This window comes from Schistocerca piceifrons, chromosome 1 (genome assembly GCF_021461385.2).
Source record: "Schistocerca piceifrons isolate TAMUIC-IGC-003096 chromosome 1, iqSchPice1.1, whole genome shotgun sequence".
Lineage (NCBI taxonomy): Eukaryota > Metazoa > Arthropoda > Insecta > Orthoptera > Acrididae > Schistocerca > Schistocerca piceifrons.
The window spans coordinates 687477937-687501718 of NC_060138.1; the positions used below are offsets into that span (position 1 = coordinate 687477937).

Consider the following 23782-nt stretch of genomic DNA (forward strand, 5'->3'; position numbering starts at 1 on the left):
ATTTGGGATCTGTGTGCAGTGTGTGCTGGAGTCACTCACTGTGGAGTCTGTATGGCCCCAAACCCAGGGTTTTAACTGTCTGCCGCCCTGGTTACTGGAGAGGCGCAGAGTGGTTTTAGATCTGGTGCAGTACAGGAGAGAAAGAGCTGCAGCTTGTTTTTAATGTGGTATTTTCTGACATTTTACCTAAGCACCATGCCTGTCACACTGTTTTTACAGATGGGTCGAAACAGGGATTTTGTTGGTTGCTATGTTGTTTTCACAGATCATGTCCTCAAGGTTTGACTGCCACAAGCCTTTGACTGTCTTTGATGCAGAATTGTATGCGGTCTTGCAGGCACTGGAGCAGATGAGACTTTATTCAAGTGCTAAATTTATTGTCCGTTCCTATTCTCTGAGTGCCCTTCACTCTCTGAAACATTTGTACCCAGGAGATAAAGTAGTCCAGACTATCCAGGATAGCGTCCTCCACCTATAATGGCTGAGGAAGAAGGTGTCTTTCTGCTGGGTACCAGGGCACCAGGGAATTGTGGGAAACGAAAGGGCAGATCTAGCAGTCAGGAAGGCATGCCTTGATCCTCAGGTCTTAAATAAGTATGTCATACCCCTGTGTGCTATGACATCACTGTTGAGATCCAGAGTCTTGCGTCAGCGGGAGGATAACTAACTGGAAGTTACTGACAATAAGCTCCGTGTCGTAAAGCCCACAAATAGGCTGTGGCATACCTCCTTCCAGTCATGTTGACAGGACGAGGTCCTCCTCACTTGAATTCGCATAGGCCACAGCCGTATGACATTCGTATTTTTGCTCCAGCGAGCGGACCCTCCAGCATGTTTTACTTGTGGCATACAGATCACTGTATGCCACAAGTGGAGTGCATTTTATTATCTGACCAGCTGACCATGGCTGATTTGCCGATGGATCTACAGCCTATTTTAGGTAACGATCAAACGAATGTGGTTCGAGTTTTATAGTTTTGTTAATTGTCCAACGTTTTTAACAAGATTTTAGGAAGATGATTTCAATGTGTTCGTGGGAGACTGGCTTGCCCATATCTTACACAAGTGGCCAGCCAGTGACAATTCCCTGTGCCTTCCTTTTAGCTCCTTTGTCATTTTACTTGTGGTTTAGTCTCCTGTATATCATCTTTTGATACCATTTGATGTGAGTGCTGATCTTGTGTTGCCCATATTCTACAATGCTGCATATTAACGTGTCATAGGAGATGGAAATGGGCTTTGTCTGTCCACAGGATGTTTCATAGTCATTCATTGTCCACTTCCATGTGAGCAAGAAATTCCAGAACGAACGTTTGTCTTGCTGGCAGGTCAGCAGGAAGCAGCTGCTGAACATGGATGTTTTGTATGATCGTATGCACTGTACATGCAGGCACGTTCAGCGTTCGGACAAATCCTTGTGTGCTGAATGTTTGAACACCACTGCTCGACCCTTCCTGCAACACTGTGGCCACATTTTTGACAGACATCACATCAAGTGCTTTCGTCCCTCTACCACATTGCACTTCAAATGAAGCTGTCTTTTTGAATTATGTAATCCTTTGGTCCAAACCCTTAGCAGACAATGGATCAATGCCTTTTTTCCATATTCTCAAGTGTCTATTACTTCTGTAGGGCTACTGGCGCACAGTCATTGATCTTACAAAAGAGCTTTACTAGCAGCATGTGATCCTTCATGGAGACAGTCATGTTGGGCGTCACAGTCGGAGACTCGAACAGCCATGTGCTCCGCGTCTGATGGTGTGCATATTCTGATGCTTACAATGCCACCTATTAGTCCAATTTTTGTTAGTTGATTTCCCCGTGATGTTCAAATTTGACATCATTCTGAGCAGTGGTTCTCTTTCTACATTGTTTTGTAATTTGTACTGTAATCATGGACACTCTGTATGTGTAATGTAAAATTGATACAGCAGTAAAGCAGAAAAGTAATGGAATAATAGGAGGTAACGGGTGTTATGAATATTTTGCCAGTAAGGGAAAACAGATAACTGTAGAAGTGCCTAGAAAATGTTCTCTGGAGTAGTGCATCATTGCACCCGAATCAGAATGTTATAGACTGCTGAAAAGAGGATATCCATTTATTTATTTATAGGAACAGCTTAAATAATAATCAGTTGGATTAACTATATTGTGATAAATGTATGTGTTCAGTCGACTGCAAAAAATAGAAATCAAAGAAAGCAAGATATATAGACTATGATGAAGAATGAGACTTGCCAGTATGGTTCACCAGTTAGATACTTGGTGCATATACTGGATAACCTTCCTTGTGCAATTAACTGTACCTCTGTAGCAAGCATGTACAACACTAAGGGTACACTGACACTACTGTTTCTGAAAACTTTTGTTACAGTGTATGACAGTATCCACTGCATTACTCTTCCAGTTGATGCACTGGTTTGGGTTTCAAATCACTCAACTTGTTCATCACAGTCTAAATTGTGACTGGCTCAACTAAAATCCCAAAAGAGCCAAATAAAATAGCCAGAGAAAAATGTTTCACTCATAAATATAGATTATATTCATTACTGATTCCAAGTGCCTGCTTTTAATAGTCATAAGAAATTTAGTGAGTGAGGGAATAGCCACTCCTTATCACCTTAAGCTAGTCCTATAAAAAGGTTGTAACTGGTATACCAGGTCCATTTTTTTTAATCACTGTTTGATCAGTGTAGAAAAACATATATTTTCGAGTAGATCCTTGCAATAAAAGTGAACACGTAAATTTTCTGAATTTGTGCCTGTATTTTAAACATTTTGGGATTCTTACCTCATAACAGCCATTTTTAGTATCTCTTGACAACAATTTTTGCAATAGCTGGCAATTAACAGTGAAAATATGCAGACAGTAGCTGGTCTCCTAAAATTTACAAGGAGGGTGAGATGATGTCAGCGGTTACCTTGAATGGTTCACAGTAGTTTGCTAAAAAGTTTGAAGGGGATGTTTTAAAGGACTTGCAACTGTTTTAATTTGGGATAGTAAAAATAATGAATCTTGGAGGTCCGTATATTATAACAATTTGCTGTTTTTGTTCTCCGAAAGCCAACAGACGATCAGTTGTTTACTGCCATTCCAACATTTCCCTGTTGGTAAACATGAACTGAAGGTGGCAATTCTCTTGTGACTATAGTGATGTTGCACTTTTGTCTTGTGGAGCTACTATCTAGCAAATGCACATGTCGTGAGACTGGGATCACTGACAACCATGATCATGCTAGCATGTAATTGTCAATCCTGTCAAAGAGCATCAAGTGATACGGGATTTTGATGGTTTGTCTCAGTTTGCATTTTGTATCCATGGCTTTTGGCAAACACATAGACCTCTGAGAACTCCACAGGTAATTCGAAACAAATGAATTGGCCTCTTATGTACAGAGAATCCCCCGTTCCTCAGAATCATAAATTCTGATGCCCTGTTTTTTATTTAACATTTTGACTTTAAGTGACTGAACAACTTAACTAAATATTGAGTTATTATCTCTACTAATTCCAGTGTATATATTCCACGAAAGACTTTTAGAGAACAGATGTAAGATCACAAAAGTTCTCAGACAGCATGTAAGCCCATCAGTTTTAACACATGACATTGTATTAAAGTAAAAACTTTAAAACAAACAAAAATAATAAAGCTAAGATTATACGAGGGTCGAATGAAAAGTAATGCCTCCACCTTCGTTAATTGGGTTTGGGTGGGAATATTTTAATAAATCAAATGCAGAAATAATTCGTAAATATTCACTTTTCCACATAATGACCAGCCAATTGGATAAATTTCTGCCAATGATGAACAAGTTTTCTGAAGCACTCATGGAAGTAGTCGACACTCTGTTTCTGAAACCTCAGTCTCTCAGTTCTCTCAATGTCTTCATCAGAGGCATAATGATGTCACATGATTGAATGGAGAAAGGTGTAGCTTTCATTCTCGTAACGCGAGAGGAGTTCCTGGCAAATTTCAAGTCTGTGCGCTTTCATTTTGGTAGTCAGCATCTGGGATACCCATCATGCACAATCTTTCGATAGCCAAGCAAAGCAATAATGTGACCCACACGTTCTTGTGAAATGCTGATTGTGCTTTCAGTTTCTCTCTGAGTGATATGATGATCGTCCTGAGTCAATCTATCAACATTTTGCTTGTGAAACTCAGTGGTTGCTGTCACAGGACGTCCAACTCTTTGTTGGTCACGCAGGTCAGATGTTCTTGCATCAACATCGTTAAACTTCTCGCCCAACAACACAAAGTACTCACATCAACACAATTACCATGAACTGCTTTCAATCTCTGATGAATCTCCTTTGAGGTGACACGTTCTGCTGTCAAGAATTCAATGACAGCACATTGCTTCAATAGCATTGACCGATGTTCTTTGCAGGGTTCCATTCTTTACACTGTAACAACACAACTGTTCAATGCTAAGGCTTCCTGCCAAGTGTGAAGAAGAGGCTACGGAACAAGCCAGTACCTGCCGCATACCAATGCTGCCAACTGTTGAAGGGTTATGAAGGTGGAGGCATTACTTTTCAGTCAACCCTCATCTAATAAGGTGTGTCATAAGACTGATGAGTACGTGTGAGAACACCAGTGCAGAGGCTATGAATGTAATCCATGGTCAGTACCAAAAATGTGTACTTGCGCTTTTAATGACCTGACTTTCAGCAAAGATTCAGTGAAAAGTGTCAGTGGTATATGTATTTCAATAAATTGTTGAGAAAGTCATTACACGTCTCAGATGAAAACCAATACAGGACGTAGTGGGACACTATCTAGTAAAGAAACTGCTGTCATAATACTTATTCACTATTAATACCTAAATATTTTACTTGGGTATTAGTAGAATTTATTTTACTGTAATTATTTGAAAATGTGTAGTATATAGTGAAGTTTCATACCTATTTATATTTAGCAATAAAATACGTATATTAAATTACATTTAATAATTATACCAATACTTTTGCAGCATATATGCCAGTTCCTAATACTGGTTCCAGTGGGCCACCTCCACGGGCAACGCCTTATCCTCCTTATCCTACTGGCACACCATATCAACCTCCTACCTCAACACCGTATCCTCCGTACCCTACATCTTATCCTTCCAACCAACCAGGTTTTCCACCATATCCTCCACTATATCAGAGCAACAACCAGGCTGGGTATCGTGGATACCCTCCATACCCAACACAGAACCAAACGGTGAGCATAAAAATAAAATCAAATTTGAGATGTCCTCACACGATGTCTTTTTCTGCTAAACTTGTACATGTGCTTGAAGTCTTTAGCAGCACAGGGTAGGCATGTGTTTAACAGATGCATCTTTTGTCAAAAATAGAAGGCATATGTCAAAGTGCATAGCTTCTTGTCCTCAGTGGGCATCTTGTAAGCTCATTATTTATTAAAGGCTTGTCTGTTTCACAGTGTTTTGTTGTCTCTTTCTATTTGAAATTTCTGGCAACAATAATGCACATTGTTGTCCTTAGAAGATCATGAGATTGTTTTGGAAGTGCAGTTCAAAAGATTATCTTAGTAAAAGTATGAGAGCAGCCTACGAACTAAGAAATTTAAACTCGTGACAGACTGAGATACCTTTTGTAAAATGAAATACAATCTCTGACATCAAAATAGGTGGCATTGGCAACAAATTTCCACATTTGTTTGTGCGAATCAGTTGTCTCCGAAATGTCATAACATTTACAATTTTAGAGCAATCCCCAAAAGTATGTAAGTAATTTTGTTCACCTAATTTTATATATATAAATTACTGTTGCAAAACAATTTCAGTGTGCAGTAAAAGTAACAAAATACAATTGAAATTTTTTGTCATTTAGAACATCTCTTGTGGATATTGCAATTTTGTGAAGGAGTCAAAGATATGTTTTGTTTTCAGTCACAAAATTTATTAGCTAATAGTTGCATACAAATCATGTTTTCAGGTAACAAGTCCTTATTGCCTGCTTTATCTCTGCTGAAACTGCATTAAACATAACCTTACCTTGCATAAAGATAACTTTGTTAGTTTTACAAGTACAATGTGAAAATCTTGTGGTAACAGTTGATTTCAATTCCAAGAGCTCTGAGGCAACATCTGGGCACTATTGTGCATATGCATTCAAGCACTAGTGATAGTTGCACTTGTATTCCCTTGCATCTGTACATGCACATGAGGAAACGGACATTGTGTAGACGTACTTGTAGGTTAAAGTCATATTGTTATGCATTCTGTGTCGTTTCAATAAGACACTGTGGAAAATAGTGCATCTTGTTGGAACCTTATATCAATGCCAAGATCAACCCAGCTATTGTAGACTTCATGTGTCGCAGTCTGAAATTATGAGGAGACAGAATGGCTGGCTATATTTACATACCTTCAGGAGGCAGAATTACAGTATGCCAACAGGTAGACTTAAAAGTAGATAATGAACTTACAACTTTTGGAAGCATAGGTTCTTCTCTTGGGGAGGAAAGAGGAGTAGGTTGGGAAGGATGGGCAGGTCAATGCATTTCCCCAGGATAAAAGAGACCTCCAGGTATAAGGCTGTTCCAGCCAAACCTGGGTAACTAGACAGTTAATAATTCCTTAATCCACCCATGTTGGTTTGAGAACACCATGACTGTTTTCAGAAATACTGTCTCAGTGCTAGTCTTGTGCATTAGTCATGGTGAATTTAACTTTTCTTTCTTGTGGTTTTTTAATGAACTCTTAACCACTGCCTTCTTGTTACATATTGTGAGACCTTAAAACATACAATAAATTTTCTGTAAACATAGCTTATTAGTCCACAAATTGTGTACACAACGGTGTTTAACATGTCATTTTAACACAAAGAGGTAAACAATTATAAAGTTAATCAGTTCATGGATGCAGACATATTGTTATAGATAGGTTTAACTGATGGGGGATGTACTTGTTGTTAACAGGCCTTTTATAATCTCAGAAAATACTCTTCCCCATTGTATTCATTACAAGCATGTGCTAGACACACCCACTTTCAGCCAAAATTGAGGCCATGTTATGTTTTTCATGTTTTCCCATTTGTCTATCTGAAAAACTAAATCAGCATCCCTCCACATATGAACAAGATGTTGAGTGCAGAAAAGTTGGGGGATGTTACTTACTACATAATCCATCACATATCTTGGACATAAGATATTATAGTAAATAAAGGAAGGGAAAAGCAACCATTCTTCTATAGTGGACTGATGTGTGGAGCATAGAAATATATAACACAAAAACACTATTCATACTAGCTATTGAGCTCTTGCTCCTTGTGTTCTCTTGTAAGAGTACACGCAACCACACAGACACCTAAACGCACTCTCCTGTGACCACTGCCACAATAAGATGCACTATGTTTTCACTTTATGCTACAGAATGACTGAAGTGTTTATTAAGTTAAATTCTGTTAATTTTTTGCCATTCTTTCTGTTCTCTAAATATTCCTTGTATGTGTAACATTTGTATTTTAGAGGTACAAGTTTAGTGTAGTTTTCTAAGTTTAGTGTAGTTTTCTCCCATGATTATAAATGCTACTGGTGTCCTTAATATGTGTAACATATTGGTAGATGTCTTCACCTGATGCAGTTAGAATCGCCATCCGAAGCGTCAGGTCTTCAGAGTGAGTCCAGTGACTGTTTTTGGTTATTATTATTATGACAGTTTTTATAGTGTGAAAATTGTGTCAACTTCCCGTGTATTAGATACCAAAAAAATGATTCCAAAACTAAGTGTGTCAAACTTATATGCAGTTTCTGCTAAAAACTAATGACGAGGCTCTACAAGTGGATGACTTTTTCTGTACTATCTTTTTGTGGTGCATTCCACTTCATGTGACTGTCAATATTCATCCCTAAAATGTTGCACTTGCTATACAGTGTATGGATCTATCATTTAAAGTTAGTGTTACATAATCATTTTCCATTTTTAAGAAGAAATTCATGTTGCTTATTTTCTTTATGTTGAATGTTATTTTATTATACAAACTGACCAACTGTAAATTTTCTCAAGGGCTTAATTTATTTTCTCTGCCAGCAGCTCCAGTATTTAGCCTGTTGCTGTTATAGGCTAACAGGATGGTATGGAAATTCATTAATATACAGGGTATCCCAAAACGATTGACTCGATTTTAAATAGAATTATTTGTGAGGAAGAAGGGCTTAACACCAACAAATTGCATACTAAATTACTTAGAAAAGACAGAAGTTTATAAAAATCCATGATAAATGTCCAATATGTCCTCCACTGGCTGCAAGGACGACATCTAGCCGATAGCCAAATTCATCCCAGACTGAGCGTAAGGTGTCTTTTGTCACTGAAGCTACAGCAGCTGATATTTTGGTTTTTAGTTCATCAGTGTCATGAGGTAAGGGAGGAACGTACACACATTGTTTAAAATATCACCACAGGAAGAAATCACATGGTGTTAAGTCCGGGGACCTTGGAGGCCAATAGTGTAAAGCCTGGTCTTCCAGTCTTGTACACACTATCCAACGTTGAGGCATGATCGCATTGAGGAAACTGTTGTGACAGTGCGGTGGTGCTTCATCTTGCTGATAGATGAAATTGTCCGAGTCAAGTTGTGGGAATAAACAGTAACATTCCTCAAAAAAGTAGGGTCCATAAACCTCGCTTTGCGAAACAGCACAAAAAAATTCTCTTTTGGTGAATCACATTCGTGTTAAATTGTTTCATGAGGAAAGTTGCCTCATCGCTGAATATCAACCGTGACATAAAAGTGTCATCTTCCATGTCCTCTAGAATAGCATTGCTAAAGTCCACTTGCTTCACTTTGTCAGTATCTCGTAGAGCTTGTACCAGTTATAATTGGTATGGTTTGAGGGCTAAACGACACCGTAACACAAGTAACACTGTCGTGCGCAGTAACGCAAGTTCTCGGCTAGCACAATGCATAGTCTTGTGGGGGCTCCGCTCAAATGCTCATTGGATTTGTTCCACTGTTTGTTCAGGAACGCGTGGCCGGCCAGGACTTTTGCTTTTACATAGGCACCCTGTTTCTTCAAACTGTTTATACCACCATTGAATGTTCTTTGGTGATGGTGGTTTAGCTCGAAATCGAATATGAAACACCCGCAGAACTGCGATCCCTGATTGAGTACGACTAAATTCAATAACACTATACGCCTTCTGTTGCGTAGACGCAATATTATGCGAGACTGGCTGCACTCTACAAGTCAGCACTCGTAGCGACATCCAGTGGATTTTTTCTGAAGCTCTAGACCATGCCGAGTACATCTAGTGCTGTTTCAGTTATGTAGTAACATTTGTCTCAATATTATTTCAAGTTAGAATCGGGTCATTCTTTTTGGGACACCCTGTATATAAAGAACAATGTTGGTCCCAAGATACTACCCTGAAGGACTCTTCTGTTGATATATTTTGAATCCAATACTTTAAAGTTTCCCTAAAAAATTCACATCATTTGAAGCCTGTGTTATCTCTACGATCTGTGTTGTATCCTCTGCTGAGAAGTGATGAAACATGCTTTTACAACACAACTGTTTGTTACAGTAACTAAACAAAGTACACTTCTGAGAGAGGTTGTCTTTACAACTTGATAAATGAAAACAATCTATTCTGGACAGTATCTCAAGGAGCAGACAAGAGTGTTCAGCCTTGTCCTAGGAGTGAGGAGCTCACAGGCAGCCATTGGTAAAAACAGCAAAGTGGTGCATCATGAGCGGCTGCTAGAAGTACAGCAGCAGTCGTTCTTCACAACAAACATGGCACAAGAAGTCGGCAGGCAGCAGTCTTGGCAGGCAGGGTCCGTTGTGCAAACTTGAAGCAGCTCTTGATCTGTCAGAGTACGGGACACATCTGGTTTTCTTTCGCATGGAGTGCAGATCTGTGTGGTAACCTGCGGAAGCATACAATGTGGTACCACATGAGCATATGACTGGATGGATAAGATAGTGCCCACGGATTGCTGTGCTGCCTGCTGTGACTTGCACGTCACATTGTCGTGAAGATGTACACAATACCTTGCTTTGCCTGTTTAGTAAGAACCTCATACGTGAGGCAGGGGCCGTATGTGGCCCTCTAAACTAAGATGGAAGTGTGGTGGTTGAATTATGCAGGGGGCAGCCCTGCATACATGAGTTATCTCCCCCCTCCCTCCCCCTCCTCCCTTAAAAAGAGTTGGTGCAACCAACTCAGAGAGGCACTGCACATGTGGGAAAAGGCACACCACATCCACCAGTGTTGACGTCAGTGGGAATCACTGGGCTGCCTACAGGGACAGCTGTGGTGGTGGTGGTGGTGGCAAGAGGACAAGCCATGGCAGGGTCAGGAATGAACACATTAACTAGACAGCTGGTGTCAGCACCGACATTGCTGGCAACATCAGGAGGGCTGGCTGGAACAGGGCAGGGCCGGCAGCAGGAAGACTGACAGATGGATGGATGATGTCGCAAATGGATGTTGCGATGACTTGAAGCCTAGCCAGTGCTAGCACGAGGGTCAACTGACAGAGCCAGCAACGGATGGACTGATGAGTGGATCGAAGTTGTAACAGACAGATGTGATGATGATTGGGGGGGGGGGGGGGCAGGACTGGCGACAGTAGGATGGATGGGATGGCTGGCAGCAGTATCAGCAGGGACAGTTGACAACATGAGGGTCAGCCAGGACAGGGCTAGTGACATGAAATGATAACAAGACTGACACTGTCACAGACAGTCTTGGTGGTGACTGGAGGTCCAGCCGGTATGGGATTGGCAATGTCTAGACTGCCATAGAGCTGACATAGTTGCAGACAGGTGTGGTGATGACACTAGGGCCGGCACTGACAGGAGGTACACCGAGAGGAGGGCTGGTGCCGAGTGGACCAGTGCTGATGAGAGAGTCGGCATCCAGTCTTCCGTAGTCCTGCTACTATGGGCTTTACCAAATTAGCTTTTAGTTTTATTATTTGACATAAGCAATATGATAGTCCAAAGTCTTTTGCAGATACATCACAGCTTTCTCTGTCTATGTTTTAATAACATGACCAACTGCTGATAGCTGAAGTTCTTGCTATCTTCATTTCACTGTTTAGCTACTGTGGTATGCTAAAACTGTCATGAACTTTTATACTGGTTTCAGCTAAGATATATGTATTTATATTTATGCCTCCACATAAGATTGTCTAATTTTGCTTTGAAACTTTGTCCATAAACTCTGTTAATTCATCAAAATCTGGATTACTGCTAAGTGATAAACACAGAATAATTTTTTAAAACCAATCTCTGTTATTTAAATATCTGTTATTTTAAAATGTTTATCCTCACTAACTGTTCTGGGGTCGTGTCTGAATTTCAACTGTGTGTTCCTATAGCCCTCACTCTTCTGGGAAGTGCTGCAGTAGCAGATTACCCTCTCACATGTGAATAATACTAAATATTTGGTTTCTGTATCTCCATACCAGTGTTCTGTGGTTCATACTACTATACAGTTTAAAGGCTAAAGTTCATCTTCAAGCTGATATCCTTAATTTGTTATTGCCTTCATATTTTGGTGAAGGGTTGTTGAATCTGTATAAAAACTAATGTTAATTGTCTTTTTGACATCTTTTTTCCTTCTGGTGCCTAATAAGCATGCTTCTTGGTGTAATGTAGTCTCTGTCTTTTAATCTGTGTCTGAATTTATCTAAAAAAAAAAAAAAAAAAAAAAAAAAAAAAAAAAAAAATTGTCTCCCAAAAGCTGATAAGCTGATGCATATAATTTCACTAATGAGCTCAACCAGCTTTTTCCCTGATAAGAAAATTAAGGTGTTAAACCTTAAGCAGCAACTGGCATGTATTACTTCTTTATTCAGTTGTGTAGAGGTCTTGCTATATACATCCTGTGAGGTCTTTAATAAATGTAATTGTCTGGACAATAATGAGCAAGTTATGTCTTAATTACAGGCAATCTATGTGGCCTTATATACTGCAATTCCTCTATTCTGCAGTTTACTCCCAGGCTGTAGCAAATACTTAATGAAAACTTAAAATCAACTACATTAACTTAGCTTCTACCATGTTTTAACTGATACATTCTACCACCCACAGCTTAATATGCTACACAGGACACTGCGTATAAGAACATCAAAACAACTTTTTTTGACACAGCTGGTTGCCACACTTCACTGGTATTCACTCAGCAACTGAGAAAAACTATAACAACAACATAAACCCCATGAAGTACCATGCCAGATTTTGGCTTATTATTATTATTATTATTATTATTATTACAACATAACAGTAGACAAGACAAATAAGTTCACTGTGCTGGATTTCATATTTTATCACTAGTCTGACACTTCTCAAGCATCTAGGACTGCATGATGTATCGGTGGATGATTCACGCAGATTCCAGTAAAGTGACTTTGTAGTTGTTAGTGGATATATAATCATCATCAGCAGTTTCTTTGTACTAAATATTTGCACCAAATTAAAGTGTTGTCTAAATACAGCAAGGAAGTTTATGAAAGAATGTAAATAATTTAGGAGTAAAGGAGACAACTCAATAAAGAAAAGAGGTGTTGAGTGTCAACAAGCACACAAAAAGTGCTCCTGGCCCCAATCTCTGCGAACCCACTGCACCTGTATCCCTCAACAGTCTCCATTACTCTGGTTTGCCATCCGCTCCCCCGCTCCCAATTCACTGTCATAGTATGTTATACGAACTCATTGGGTCTGGTGCCCATATATCACTCAGGACACATTTCTATCCCCTACACCTGCTGCCTCTCCCCTTGTGCATTCCTATCCAGCTGCAATCATGGCATTTACAGATATATGTCAGGGTTTTGGAGACAAAGAGTCTATAGCACTAGTACTCTGTGACCTTAGTAAGGCATTGTGTGTTCAGCTTTGTAGAGTAGCAGAGGTGTGTGTGTGTGTGTGTGTGTGTGTGTGTGTGTGTGTGTGTGTGTGTGTGTGTGTGTGTGTGTGTTCTCCCTCTCTGACCTGTTAAAGGACTTGTAAAAAAAAAAAAAAAAAAAAAGGGGGGGGGGGTTTGATTCTTTTTTGTCTGCCTGTAGACAGTTCAATGCCTGTACTGTTCGATGAGTAGTCTCTTGTACTCCTACATTAATAAAGTACTCCTTTTATTGTCTCTGCAGTAGAACTGCTATGTTTTGGAGAATAGAGTAGCTACAGTCCAACAATGGGAAGACCAGTGTGGACTGTCAATAGTATTATGAAAAGCATAGATTTTTTTTTGATCGCCATAAAGATGACACTGAGTTTCAGACAGACACAATGAAAAGACTGTAACATATTGAGCTTTTGGCAGAACCCCCCACTGTTCTTTCACTCCCTTTTCCATTCTTTGTTTCCCTTCTCCTCTCATTCCTCCATTTCAACATTTGAGGTTCCTCTTTTTCTTCTTCCTCTCTGTGCCCTCCTGAATGCCGGGCCACACATCTGACACGTAATAGGTGACTGGATAACGCATAATTCCCAGCCCCGGGATCGCAGATCGGGTTCACATGTACCCCCGGTAGAGGCCAGGTCCAGCCCAGGGAGGGGTGATTACCTGAGCTGCAAGCTTCCCAAATTGCCGATTGGTCCCTCTGTCAGATGTTTGGGAGGTGCGACCTGAGATGATGTGAACAATCACCTAAGGCGGGTGCATCCCCTTGTGAAGGGGGACCTCAGTTGGAAGGAGCGCGCCATTGGAGATGGTGGCCATCAAGGGGGATTTTCTTGCATTGAGCCAATCATCTTAACAATCAAATTCTATGAAACATAAACGTAATGAGATTAATGGTTCAAAGACCCTTGCCGCTGTACCACGGTCCCTCGTGGCCTCACATTCTGAAAATGGCCAGTCCTTCACCGTGGTAAATCCGTTTATTAATCAGAAAGGTGTTGTAATTGCCGGCCCTGTGAAATCCTGTTCTCTTTTACGGGATGGCACTTTGCTTTTGGAGACTACTTCTGATTCTCAAGCCCAACAACTGCTTGCCGCCTCGCTTCTCCATGGCTACACTGTTCGTGTCGAGGCCCATAGAACTTTTAATTCTTCCCGTGAGGTTATTTACAGTAGACTGCTCGACTGTCTAACGGAGGCTGAAATCCAATCTTACCTCTCTGATCAGGGTGTCATTGCCATCCATCAGGTGATGAAAAAGGTAGATTCATTCTTAGTGCCCACCCTCTTTTTCTCACCTGTGATAGAGTGGTGCTTCCATCCAAGGTCAAAGCAGGCTATGAAATTATCACAGTTCGGCCATACATTCCAAACCCAATGCACTGCTACCAAGTGTCATCATTTGAACCACACTAGAATGTCTTGTCAACACCCAGCCAAATGTGTAACATGTGGTAGGGGTGCGCTCAAGGGTGATTGTCCACCTCCTCCTCCCCGCTGTATCAACTGCAATGGTGACCGTGCTGCCTCGTCTCAGGATTGTACCATGCATCTTGATGAGCGAGCTGTCCAAGAGATTTGGGTAAGGGAAAAAGTGCCTTACCCCGTACCTCTCAAGTTATTGACTAGTTGCTAACCCTGCGTTCTCCCGTCTGGCACTGATAGTATTGTTCTTGTTACCCCTCGCTCCATGAAGGACATGGCCATGCAGACATGTGACCTCAAACTCAGCTCTGAGCTTGTGAAATCACCCAGTGTCAAGGTAGCATCGCTGTCCAGCTGTGCAACAAGCCATCAAACTCTCGCCTCAAGGGGCGAAGCCACCAACTACACAACTGATAGGCCAGAAAGCACAGAAGGAGTACTCCTAAGTAGACATCTTACGTCCCTCCAGCCAAAGAACACCCAACTCTTCCTTTAACCAGAAAGGCTCAAAGTAGTTCACCAAAGACAAACGATCTTCTCCTTCGCCGACTTGAAGATCCTCTTCGACATTGTTGCCATGTGATACCTTAGCCCAGCCAGCCTCCGTGTCGCCAGTGCACACCACCAACTGTTTTTCAGTGTTGGACTCCACAGACCATCAGCACAAGCAAGCCAATGCTTCTGTGGACCCCATGGAGCAGGGTCCTCCTGTGTCTGTGCCCTGTAGCAGCGACTCTTCAAGGGCTGTCACTCAGCAGCCACCCAGGTGACACCCCTACATCTCTTCCTCATCATGACTCTCCTCCATTGGAACTTTCTTGGCCTTCAGTCCTACAAAGAGGATTTACTGTTGCTTTTAGCATTGCAGCATCCCCTTGTACTCTGCCTTCAGGAAACGAAATTGCTCCCTTACTACCGCTTTGAGCTTTCACATTTCTTCCCAGTTAGTTTTGACATTCCCCCTGAGGTCGGCATTCCATCTCATGGGGGTGTCATGCTGCTCGCACGGGATGACATTCATAGTCAACCCATCTCCCTGACTACCTTATCTTCTAGCTGTTGCAGTTCGTCTTTTTCTTCCCCACCTGACCTTTTCCCTCTGTACCATTTATGTCCATCCATCATTTGATGTCACCAGGGCAGATTTCCTTCAGCTTATTGGGCTGCTACCTCCCCCATTTCTGCTACTCTGTGACTTTAATGCTCATCATCCCCTTTGGGGTTCTCCCAGAACCTGTAAGAGAGGTGCCCTCTTGGCTGATTTTCTTAATCAACTCAACCTCTTCTACATTAAGATTGGAGCACCCACTTTCCTTTGTGACTCCTCACACACCTTGTCTCATTTGGACCTATCATTCTGCACTGCCCAGCTTGCCCATCATCCTGAGTGGCCTGTTCTTTCTGACGCCTACTCGAGCGACCATTTCCCATGTGCTATCCATTTACTGATTCTTACCCCACCTGTGTGCACATCCAAATGGGAGCTTACTAAGGCTGACTGACAGCGCTTTACTATTCCCTGGTGACCTTAGAAAAACAAGATATCCCCAGTTGTGATGACCAGGCGGAGTATTTCACAAACATTATCCTTATTGCTACGGAATATTCCATTCCTCACACTTTCTCTTTACCACGCCGTGTCCCAGTCCCTTGGTGGATTGAGATGTGTCGCGACCTAATTTGTGCTCTCCATGTTTTTAACCATAATCCTATGATGATGAACTACATTCATTATAAATAGATGCATGCAAAGTGTCATTGCATTCTTCAGGATAGCAAAAAAGCTACTAGCTGGATTTCATGCACTAGTTCTTTTAACAGTCCCACTCCTTCCTCTGTTGTGTGGGCCAACCACCGACAGCTCTCTGGGACTAAGATCCATTCACCAATTTCTGGCCTGACAGTAGCAGACGATCTCATCGTGGACCCTATTGCTATCTCCAACACCTTGGGCCGCCATTTTGCGGAAGTTTTGAGCTCTTCCCACTATCACCCTGCCTTACTCCATTGGAAACAAACAGAGGAGACTTGGGCGATACCCTTCTCTTCTCAGAATCGGGAGTGCTACAATGCCACTTTTACTATGAGGGAACTAGATCATGCTCTCAGTTCATCCCGATCCTCCGCCCCAGGCCAGATGCTGTCCAGGTTCAGATGTTGCAACACCTTTCTCTTGCGGGCAAGCACTTTCTGCTTAACACGTACAACCGCATATGGGCAGAGGGCACATTTCCTGGACTTTGGCGTGAAGCCACTGTCATACCCATACCTAAGCCTGGTAAGGACAAAAACCTCCCTTCTAGCTACTGCTCCATCTCTCTCATGAGCTGCATTTGCAAGGTGATGGAACGTATGATTCATGCCCAGCTGGTATGGTGGCTCGAGTCTCGCAGTTTACTAACAAATGCACAGTGTGGATTTCGAGCACGTCATTCTGCAGTTTACCATCTTGTTACTTTGTCCACCAATGTTATGAATGGTTTTCTGCAGAAATCCCAGACTGTGGCAATGTTTTTCGATTTGGAGAAGGCCTACGACACCTGCTGGAGAACTGGTATCCTCCTTACTCTTTAAATGTGGGATTTCTGTGGCCGCCTGCCCTGTTTCCTTCAGGAATTTTTAAAAGACCAAGTTTTCAAGGTGTGTGTGGGTTGAGCCTTGTCAGACACCTTTATCAAGGAAAACAGTGTGCCTCAGGGTTCCGTCCTGAGCGGTGTTCTCTTTGCTATCACCACTAACCCTATATGGCGTGTCTCCCACCAAGCATCTCTGGCTCCCTTTTTGTTATTGATTTTGCCGTCTATTGAAGTTTCCCACCGACCTGTCTCACTGAGCGGCATCTTCAGCGATGTCTAGATCATCTTTACTCCTGGAACATGAACAATAGCTTTTGTTTTTCCACTGCAAAACCATCTGAATGAATTTCTGGTGGCGCAATTTACTTCTCCCACCATCTTTACATCTTGGGCTTGTTGCCCTTCCATTTGTCGAAACTACGAAATACGAAATTTCTGCGGCTCATGCTCGATAGGAAACTCTTCTTGGTTCTCCCATGTGTCTTGCCTGGCAGCCCGCTGTACGTGGTTACTCAATGTCCTACATGTCCTTAATGGTACTTCCTGGGGTGCCGATCGAACCACCCTCCTCCATTTGAACCAGTCCCTTGTCCATTCGAAACTTGACTATGGGTGCTTTGTTTGTGCGTTTGCCCGTCCATCCCTCTTATGCCGTCTCAACACTATCCACTATCGTGCCATCCGTTTGGCCACTGGCGCCTTTTACAATAGCCCAGTTGAGAGCCTGTATGTTGAAGCTGCTGAACTACCACTGTCCTACCGCCGTGAGTTTCTCCTCAGCAGGTATGCATACCGTTTGTCTGCCATGCGTGGCCACCCATCCTATGCCTCCTTCTTCAATGATTCCTTTGATCGCCAGTATGGGGCGTGTCCCTCTTCTCTGTTACCTCCTGGAGTCCGCTTTCGGCACTTGCTACGGCGACTTAACTTCACACTACCTGTAACTTTCCTGGTGGGTGTAAACCCTCCACCACCTTGGCTTTCATTCACTTCCTAAGGACACTACTCCAGCCTCACTCTATCACCTTCTGTGTCATGACCTTCGCAAGGAACTTTGCATTAGAACCTTTGTGCACACTGATGGCTCTTGGACTGACCCTGGGGTTGCGTGTGGCTTCATCTTTGGCACTCATGTCTTTTGATATCGGCCTCCAGCACACTGCTCAGTATTTACAGCTGAGCTCTTCACCCTGTATCAGGCCTTGGAGTACATCCAGTGACACAGACTTCTCAATTGCATCCTCTGCTCAGACTCACTCAGTGCCCTTCAAAGCCTATTTGCATTGTACACTGCCCATCCCTTAGTGCAGCGGGTCCGGGAAAACTGTCACTTGCTTCACTCTTGGTGGAGCCACTGTGATGTTTATGTGGGTTCCTTGTCATGTCGGTCTGCCAGGAAACGAGGCTGCTGATGCTGGTGCCAAGGCTGCAGTCCTTGTACCTCAGCCCGTTTGTTCCTGTATTCCCTCCAATGATCCCTGTGTTGCTGTTTGTCAGGAGGGGGTATCCCCTTGGCATTGCTAATGGTCCTCCCTGCACAGGAATAAGCTCCAGCTTATTAACCGTCTCCCAGCGGCTTGGAAGACCTCCTCTCAACGCTCCCATCAGGAGGAGGTCATTTTAACTAGGCTGCGTATTGGGCACTGCCTTTTTAGCCATCGTCATTTGATAAGTGGCACTATTCCACCACTTTTTACACCTTGTGCCCAAGTTTTAACTGTCTGCCACTTCCTGACAAAATGCTCATTTTTTAACTGTTTACGTTCCCGCTTGGGTTTGCCGTCTTGAGTTATTGACCATTTTAGCAAATGACATGCGGGCTGTCAACCATGTTTTACTTTTTATCTGCCAAAGCAATATGGCGAAGGCCATTTAATTTCTAGTTTTGGACCTCCATTTCTGTATAGTCTCTTTTAGCCCCTTCTCCATGTCCCTGTATTTAGCTGTCTTCTCTTATGCCAATTGGGACTGATGTATAGCCATTTTTTAACTCCTCTCTGTCTTCGTGTTCTATAGTTTTGACTTGGGCACATTTGACCGCAGTTGTTTTTGGAACCTAAAGCAAAACAAAACCAACTAATTGTTAGTGGATATTGTGGTCCAGATTACAGTTATGTCTTCAAACCATCTGTTGATTCTGCCATTACTTCTCCATTATGGAGGAATAGTGTTTGCATTTGCCATGATATACCAGTCCCATAAATCCTGAAATCCTCTCACAAGGAAAGCTTATTCTCTTCTACTTTTTCCTCCAGTTGTTCGTATAGTAAAGGGTCCTGAAGATCTTTTACGTACACTATTCCCTATATCAGTTGCTCACTATGTGATACATGTTATGTTAAATACCACTGCTATTAAGTCGGTGCTTATTTTAGAGTTGTCAGTAACAGTTTTTCTGGTAATTGTATTTTTCTTTCCAGAAATGAACAATTTTCATTATGTTCAATATGTTCTTCACTTTTGTATCCATCCATCCACCCATCAGTTCATTCATTGCAGTGTCGTACAGCCTGCCAGATCCAAGTTCTCCAATTTTCATGGAGAATCATACCTGTACATAGGCTAATATTAGGATGGAGTCGACGCTCCCAAAGGCATTTTAAAACCACTGTCAGCTCTCCCCAGGGAGGAATCCATCTACCTCTTCTGTCTGCACACTGGACTCGCATTCGGGAGGATGATGGTTCAATCCCCCATCTGGCCATCCTGATTTAGGTTTTCCATGATTTCCCTAAATTGCTCCAGGTAAATGCTGGGATGGTTCCTTTCAAAGGGCACGGCCAACTTCCTTCTCTAATCCAGTGCGACCGATGACCTCGATGTCTTTTATCCTCCCCCAAAGCTACCCATCTCTTCGTCTGCATCTGGTGTATATTGCATTGTCAAGTGTGACACTGTTTGTGAAAGTTTTAGCACATCATGTAAATGAGGCAGAACCTGAGAACTAGTTTGGCATTTATCTAAGTGTATGTGGGAAACCTTACAACCCCATCCAGGTTGGCTGACACACTGGTTCCTGTCATTAATCCACTGAGCAGATTTGAGATAGGCCCAAAGCAGCTCCTTGTGTACTGGAAGCAGGGAATCTAATGTGCGTGGCTATCTGGACTGGTTCACTTTTGTATATTTGTGTTAATTCTCTCTGTAAATCTTGTAGTAACTAAAATTTAGTGCCAGTACAATACTGAACTGATCCACTGACCTATTGAAGAAGTCTTATAGCAAATAGTTCTCTGAATTTGGAACAAGGCTTGCATTACTCCCCATGAATGATTAACAGCAGTTCATGTATATTTTGTTTTAGTCTGCCATTTTTTGTGTACTTGTCCATGATAGCTCTTGATAATTCTTTTAAATTTTAACATTCCTCCCACTTCAGAACATCAGTGTGCAAATGATTCATGTTTAATTTCATTTTATTTTTCTGGTACTACACCATATCTGCACCCAATCCATTCTACTAAAAAATAACAGAATGGACTTAATGCATAGAAACAATGCATAGAAATTTAAAATTCAGATGTATGTCCTATTAGGTCCTTGCTGCAAAGTTCAATTGATCACACACTTCCTTTACTGGCAAACCACAACCATTGTAAAGATTGCTAAATACTTTCCTGCAGGCAGATCTAACTGTATGTTACCTTAACAATCTGTTTTTCATATTCTTTTAATGTTCAGAATTGTCAGATTGTTTGGCTGTATAATTTTTATTGACTTTTCTTTTTGCCATTTCCTTTTGTCATTTTGCTTTTAAGCCCTGTGCTTTTTAATTTCATTGAAATGTAAGTGAGCATTGTATGGAGGAGACACTGAGTTGCAAACAGACATAACGAAAAAGACTGCTGAAATATTAAAGCTTTCGGACAAATACACACACACACACACACACACACACACACACACACACACACACACACGAGGCTAATGCTGCCAGATGGAGCATGCATTAATTTGCTAGGGACAGGATAAGGGAGTTAAGTGCAGTGTCAGGAAGTTGTGCTGGAGGTGTGAGAGAGAGTGGGGGAGGGGGGGGGGGGGAATAGAGAAAGGGTAAGGACTTACAGACCCTTTGCCAGGATAGACATGTTTGGTACTGAAATGTGAACAGGGAAGGGGATAGGTAGGTGGGACACAGGGTCTTCTGGAGGTTTAAGCTGGGTTTTTATGGGAACAGATGATACGTTGTACAAAGTGTTCCCACTTGTGCAATTCTGAAGTGCCAGGGTTGCCACCCCATATCCCTGCTAAGCTGTTTTTAATTAAAATTTATTTAATGAATTTTTTCCGTAGTTACACTTTCTGAAAAATTTAGCACCAATCAAGAGTAAAAGATATAAATAAAATGCAGAAGTATGGTTGCCTATCCTTTACCGGACAATAATGAGAGGTTTTCAGGTGGTAACAAACAACTGTGTATGAGTAAACTGCCCTCTTCAGATTTCCTTATATCATCATGTAAAAAAGGAGATAATTTTATTGTGAATATGACGGAATAGCGTTGCCTTAGCAAAAGTAGGCAAAACTTAGTGTTGTCATGATTTTGTTTCTATGTCAGCAGTTGTCGAGACACATAGCCATTTGGTCCCAAAACTGCAGCTCCCTCACAGCGTTATTAAAGCAGTTAAAAATACCCTCAATCCATTTAATGATAGTATTGATAAAAATGTTTTATTTAACATTCCTACTGGTAAAGTAGCATCTTCAGATGTTACTTATCTCCTGCTTTCTATTAAGTTGGGAAAGCAACACACACAGTACACTGATGGAAAAAAAAAAAAAATCGCAACACCAATGAGGAGATGTGCAATATAAACTAATGTTGGTAGACCGTTTCTATATCTGAAAGATGTCTATACAGATTTCATCGCAGTTGCATTTGAGTAGTGCTAGTAACGCCACTGTAAGGATGCAAATCAGGTTTCCTTCAAATAAATGCTGTAACAGTTGTGAGCACACTGCCAGTGTGATTTCAGCTCTCTGAGACTGCGGACGTGTGTGCTAGTTGTGTTTGCGTGAGTGTGTGTGTGTGCACGTGTGTGTATGTGTGTCTACTGCTGACAAAGGTTTTAATGACCGAAGGCTATAATTGTGTGAATCTTTTTGTTGTGCCTATTGCGACTCAGCATCTCTGCTGTATGGTGAGTAGCAACTTTCCTTATCTGGTGTTGTTACATTCCATCCTGGATTTTCCATTGTTTGAACAGTCTTTCTGTCAGTCTATTGGATGTGGCTGTAGAAAGATGGTCTTCTTTTCCTAATATGCCTGTAATTTCTTCAATATATAAAATTCACTATTATGATGTCTTCTGTATTATGTTTAATCTTTAACAAGTCGCAAAATTTACCTTGTTATTTTTCTTTCTGTGATTTCCAGTGCTTCCCTCATCACCTCTCTGTTCAGGGTTAAACATTCTGCTGCATAAAGTGCTTCGGAATGAATTACTGTAGATTAGGGTTTAAGTTTAGCATTGATGGGTACTGATTTCTTATTATATATTTCCTTAGGTAGGTAATATGCTGTTTTTGTATTATTAACTCTCGCCTTAATGGCTTCCTTCTCCAAAATATCGTGTTTAATTACCTCTCCTAGATACTTGAATGTGTTAGTTCTCTCAATTTCTCCTTATTCCGTTTTAATTGTTGAGATACGTAAATTGATGTAGACAGATTTTATTGTTTACTCCATTGTGTTGTAATTACTTGGTGGTGATTATGCATTTTGAGGTGTGTAGTTGTTGTTATTCACGTACTGATTAATAAATAATATGTTATTTCCTAAAAATTTCATGCTTATGTTAAAAAATGCTGAACAAAAGATTGAGCCCAGACACAGGTGTGAAAGTGAGGTTTTATAAATATTACAATTGAAGTCTTGCATGGAAGTCCAGAGCTGGTTTGGAAGTTATGTGTATGCTGATCATTAATTTTTTGCTGATTGATCATTCATGTGTGCAGACTGCCAACTTTTTTTCCTCACTCAAGGCTAAAAATGAGTGGTACCGCCCTAACTGAACTTCCAGTGGTTGAAAAGCTGATGGGGCATGAAAATGATTCAATATGAAAATTTGCCATGAAGGCGTATTTTGACCATGACGAATTATAGGATGGTGTAGAAAACCCTCCTTTGCATCTGACGAGAGGAGACAATTTTTGGAAGAAGAGAGACAAAAAAGGCACATTCACATATTATACTTTTCATCAACAAGATGAAGTATCCCCATATAAGGGACACAAATATGGCAGCAGAAGCTTGGACAGCCTTGTAAAAGGCATTTGAAGACTCAGGACTCTTACGTGGAGTGGGCTTGCTTAGATATTAATCACAACCAAATTAGATAAATGCAAGTCACAGATGACTACGCCAATTGAATAATAATGACCATGTTTAAGTTAAATGAAATGAAGTTTCTGGTGAGTGAAGACTGGATAGGAACTTTGCTCCTGGCTGGATTACCTGATCATTATCGGCCTATTATAGTGGCACTTGAAAACATTTGTACATGTATCAGGAGATTGTATTAAAGTTAAACTGTTACAAGACATCAAACCTAAAGACCCAAATGGAAATGAAGAATCTGCTGTATATGCAAATAAACAAAGGCCTACAAAATGTGTTATTAAATGGTACAAGTGCAACAAACCAAATCATTCTGCTAACAATTGTTCTAGCAAAGATGTAAAAGGAGAAAGCTCATCAAAAATGATGATGACAGATATGTATTTAGGAAACAGTCAAATCAAAAGAAAGTTTTTCTGCAGCTGATGTTAAACAGTCTCACGAAAAGGATATGTGGTTCTTAGACTCCTGTGCCTTGACTCATATTTCAAATGATGGAAGGAAGCTTCATAATGCCAAGTCATGTAATAGTTCAGTGACCATTGTGGGAGGTGATGGCTTAGTAGCAGAGACC

The 23782-nt window shown here is 41.4% G+C and overlaps 1 protein-coding gene across 5 annotated transcripts in view; it reads left to right on the forward strand.

Moving 5' to 3' along the window:
* Nucleotides 1-23782, forward strand: part of LOC124709616 (tumor susceptibility gene 101 protein) — a 162724-nt gene that overhangs the window by 89077 nt on the left and 49865 nt on the right. For all 5 annotated transcript variants that reach the window (XM_047240854.1, XM_047240853.1, XM_047240855.1 and 2 more), the window contains one exon: nucleotides 4978-5210. In XM_047240854.1, the coding sequence (XP_047096810.1) occupies nucleotides 4978-5210 (233 nt within the window). The remainder of the gene's footprint in view (nucleotides 1-4977; nucleotides 5211-23782) is intronic.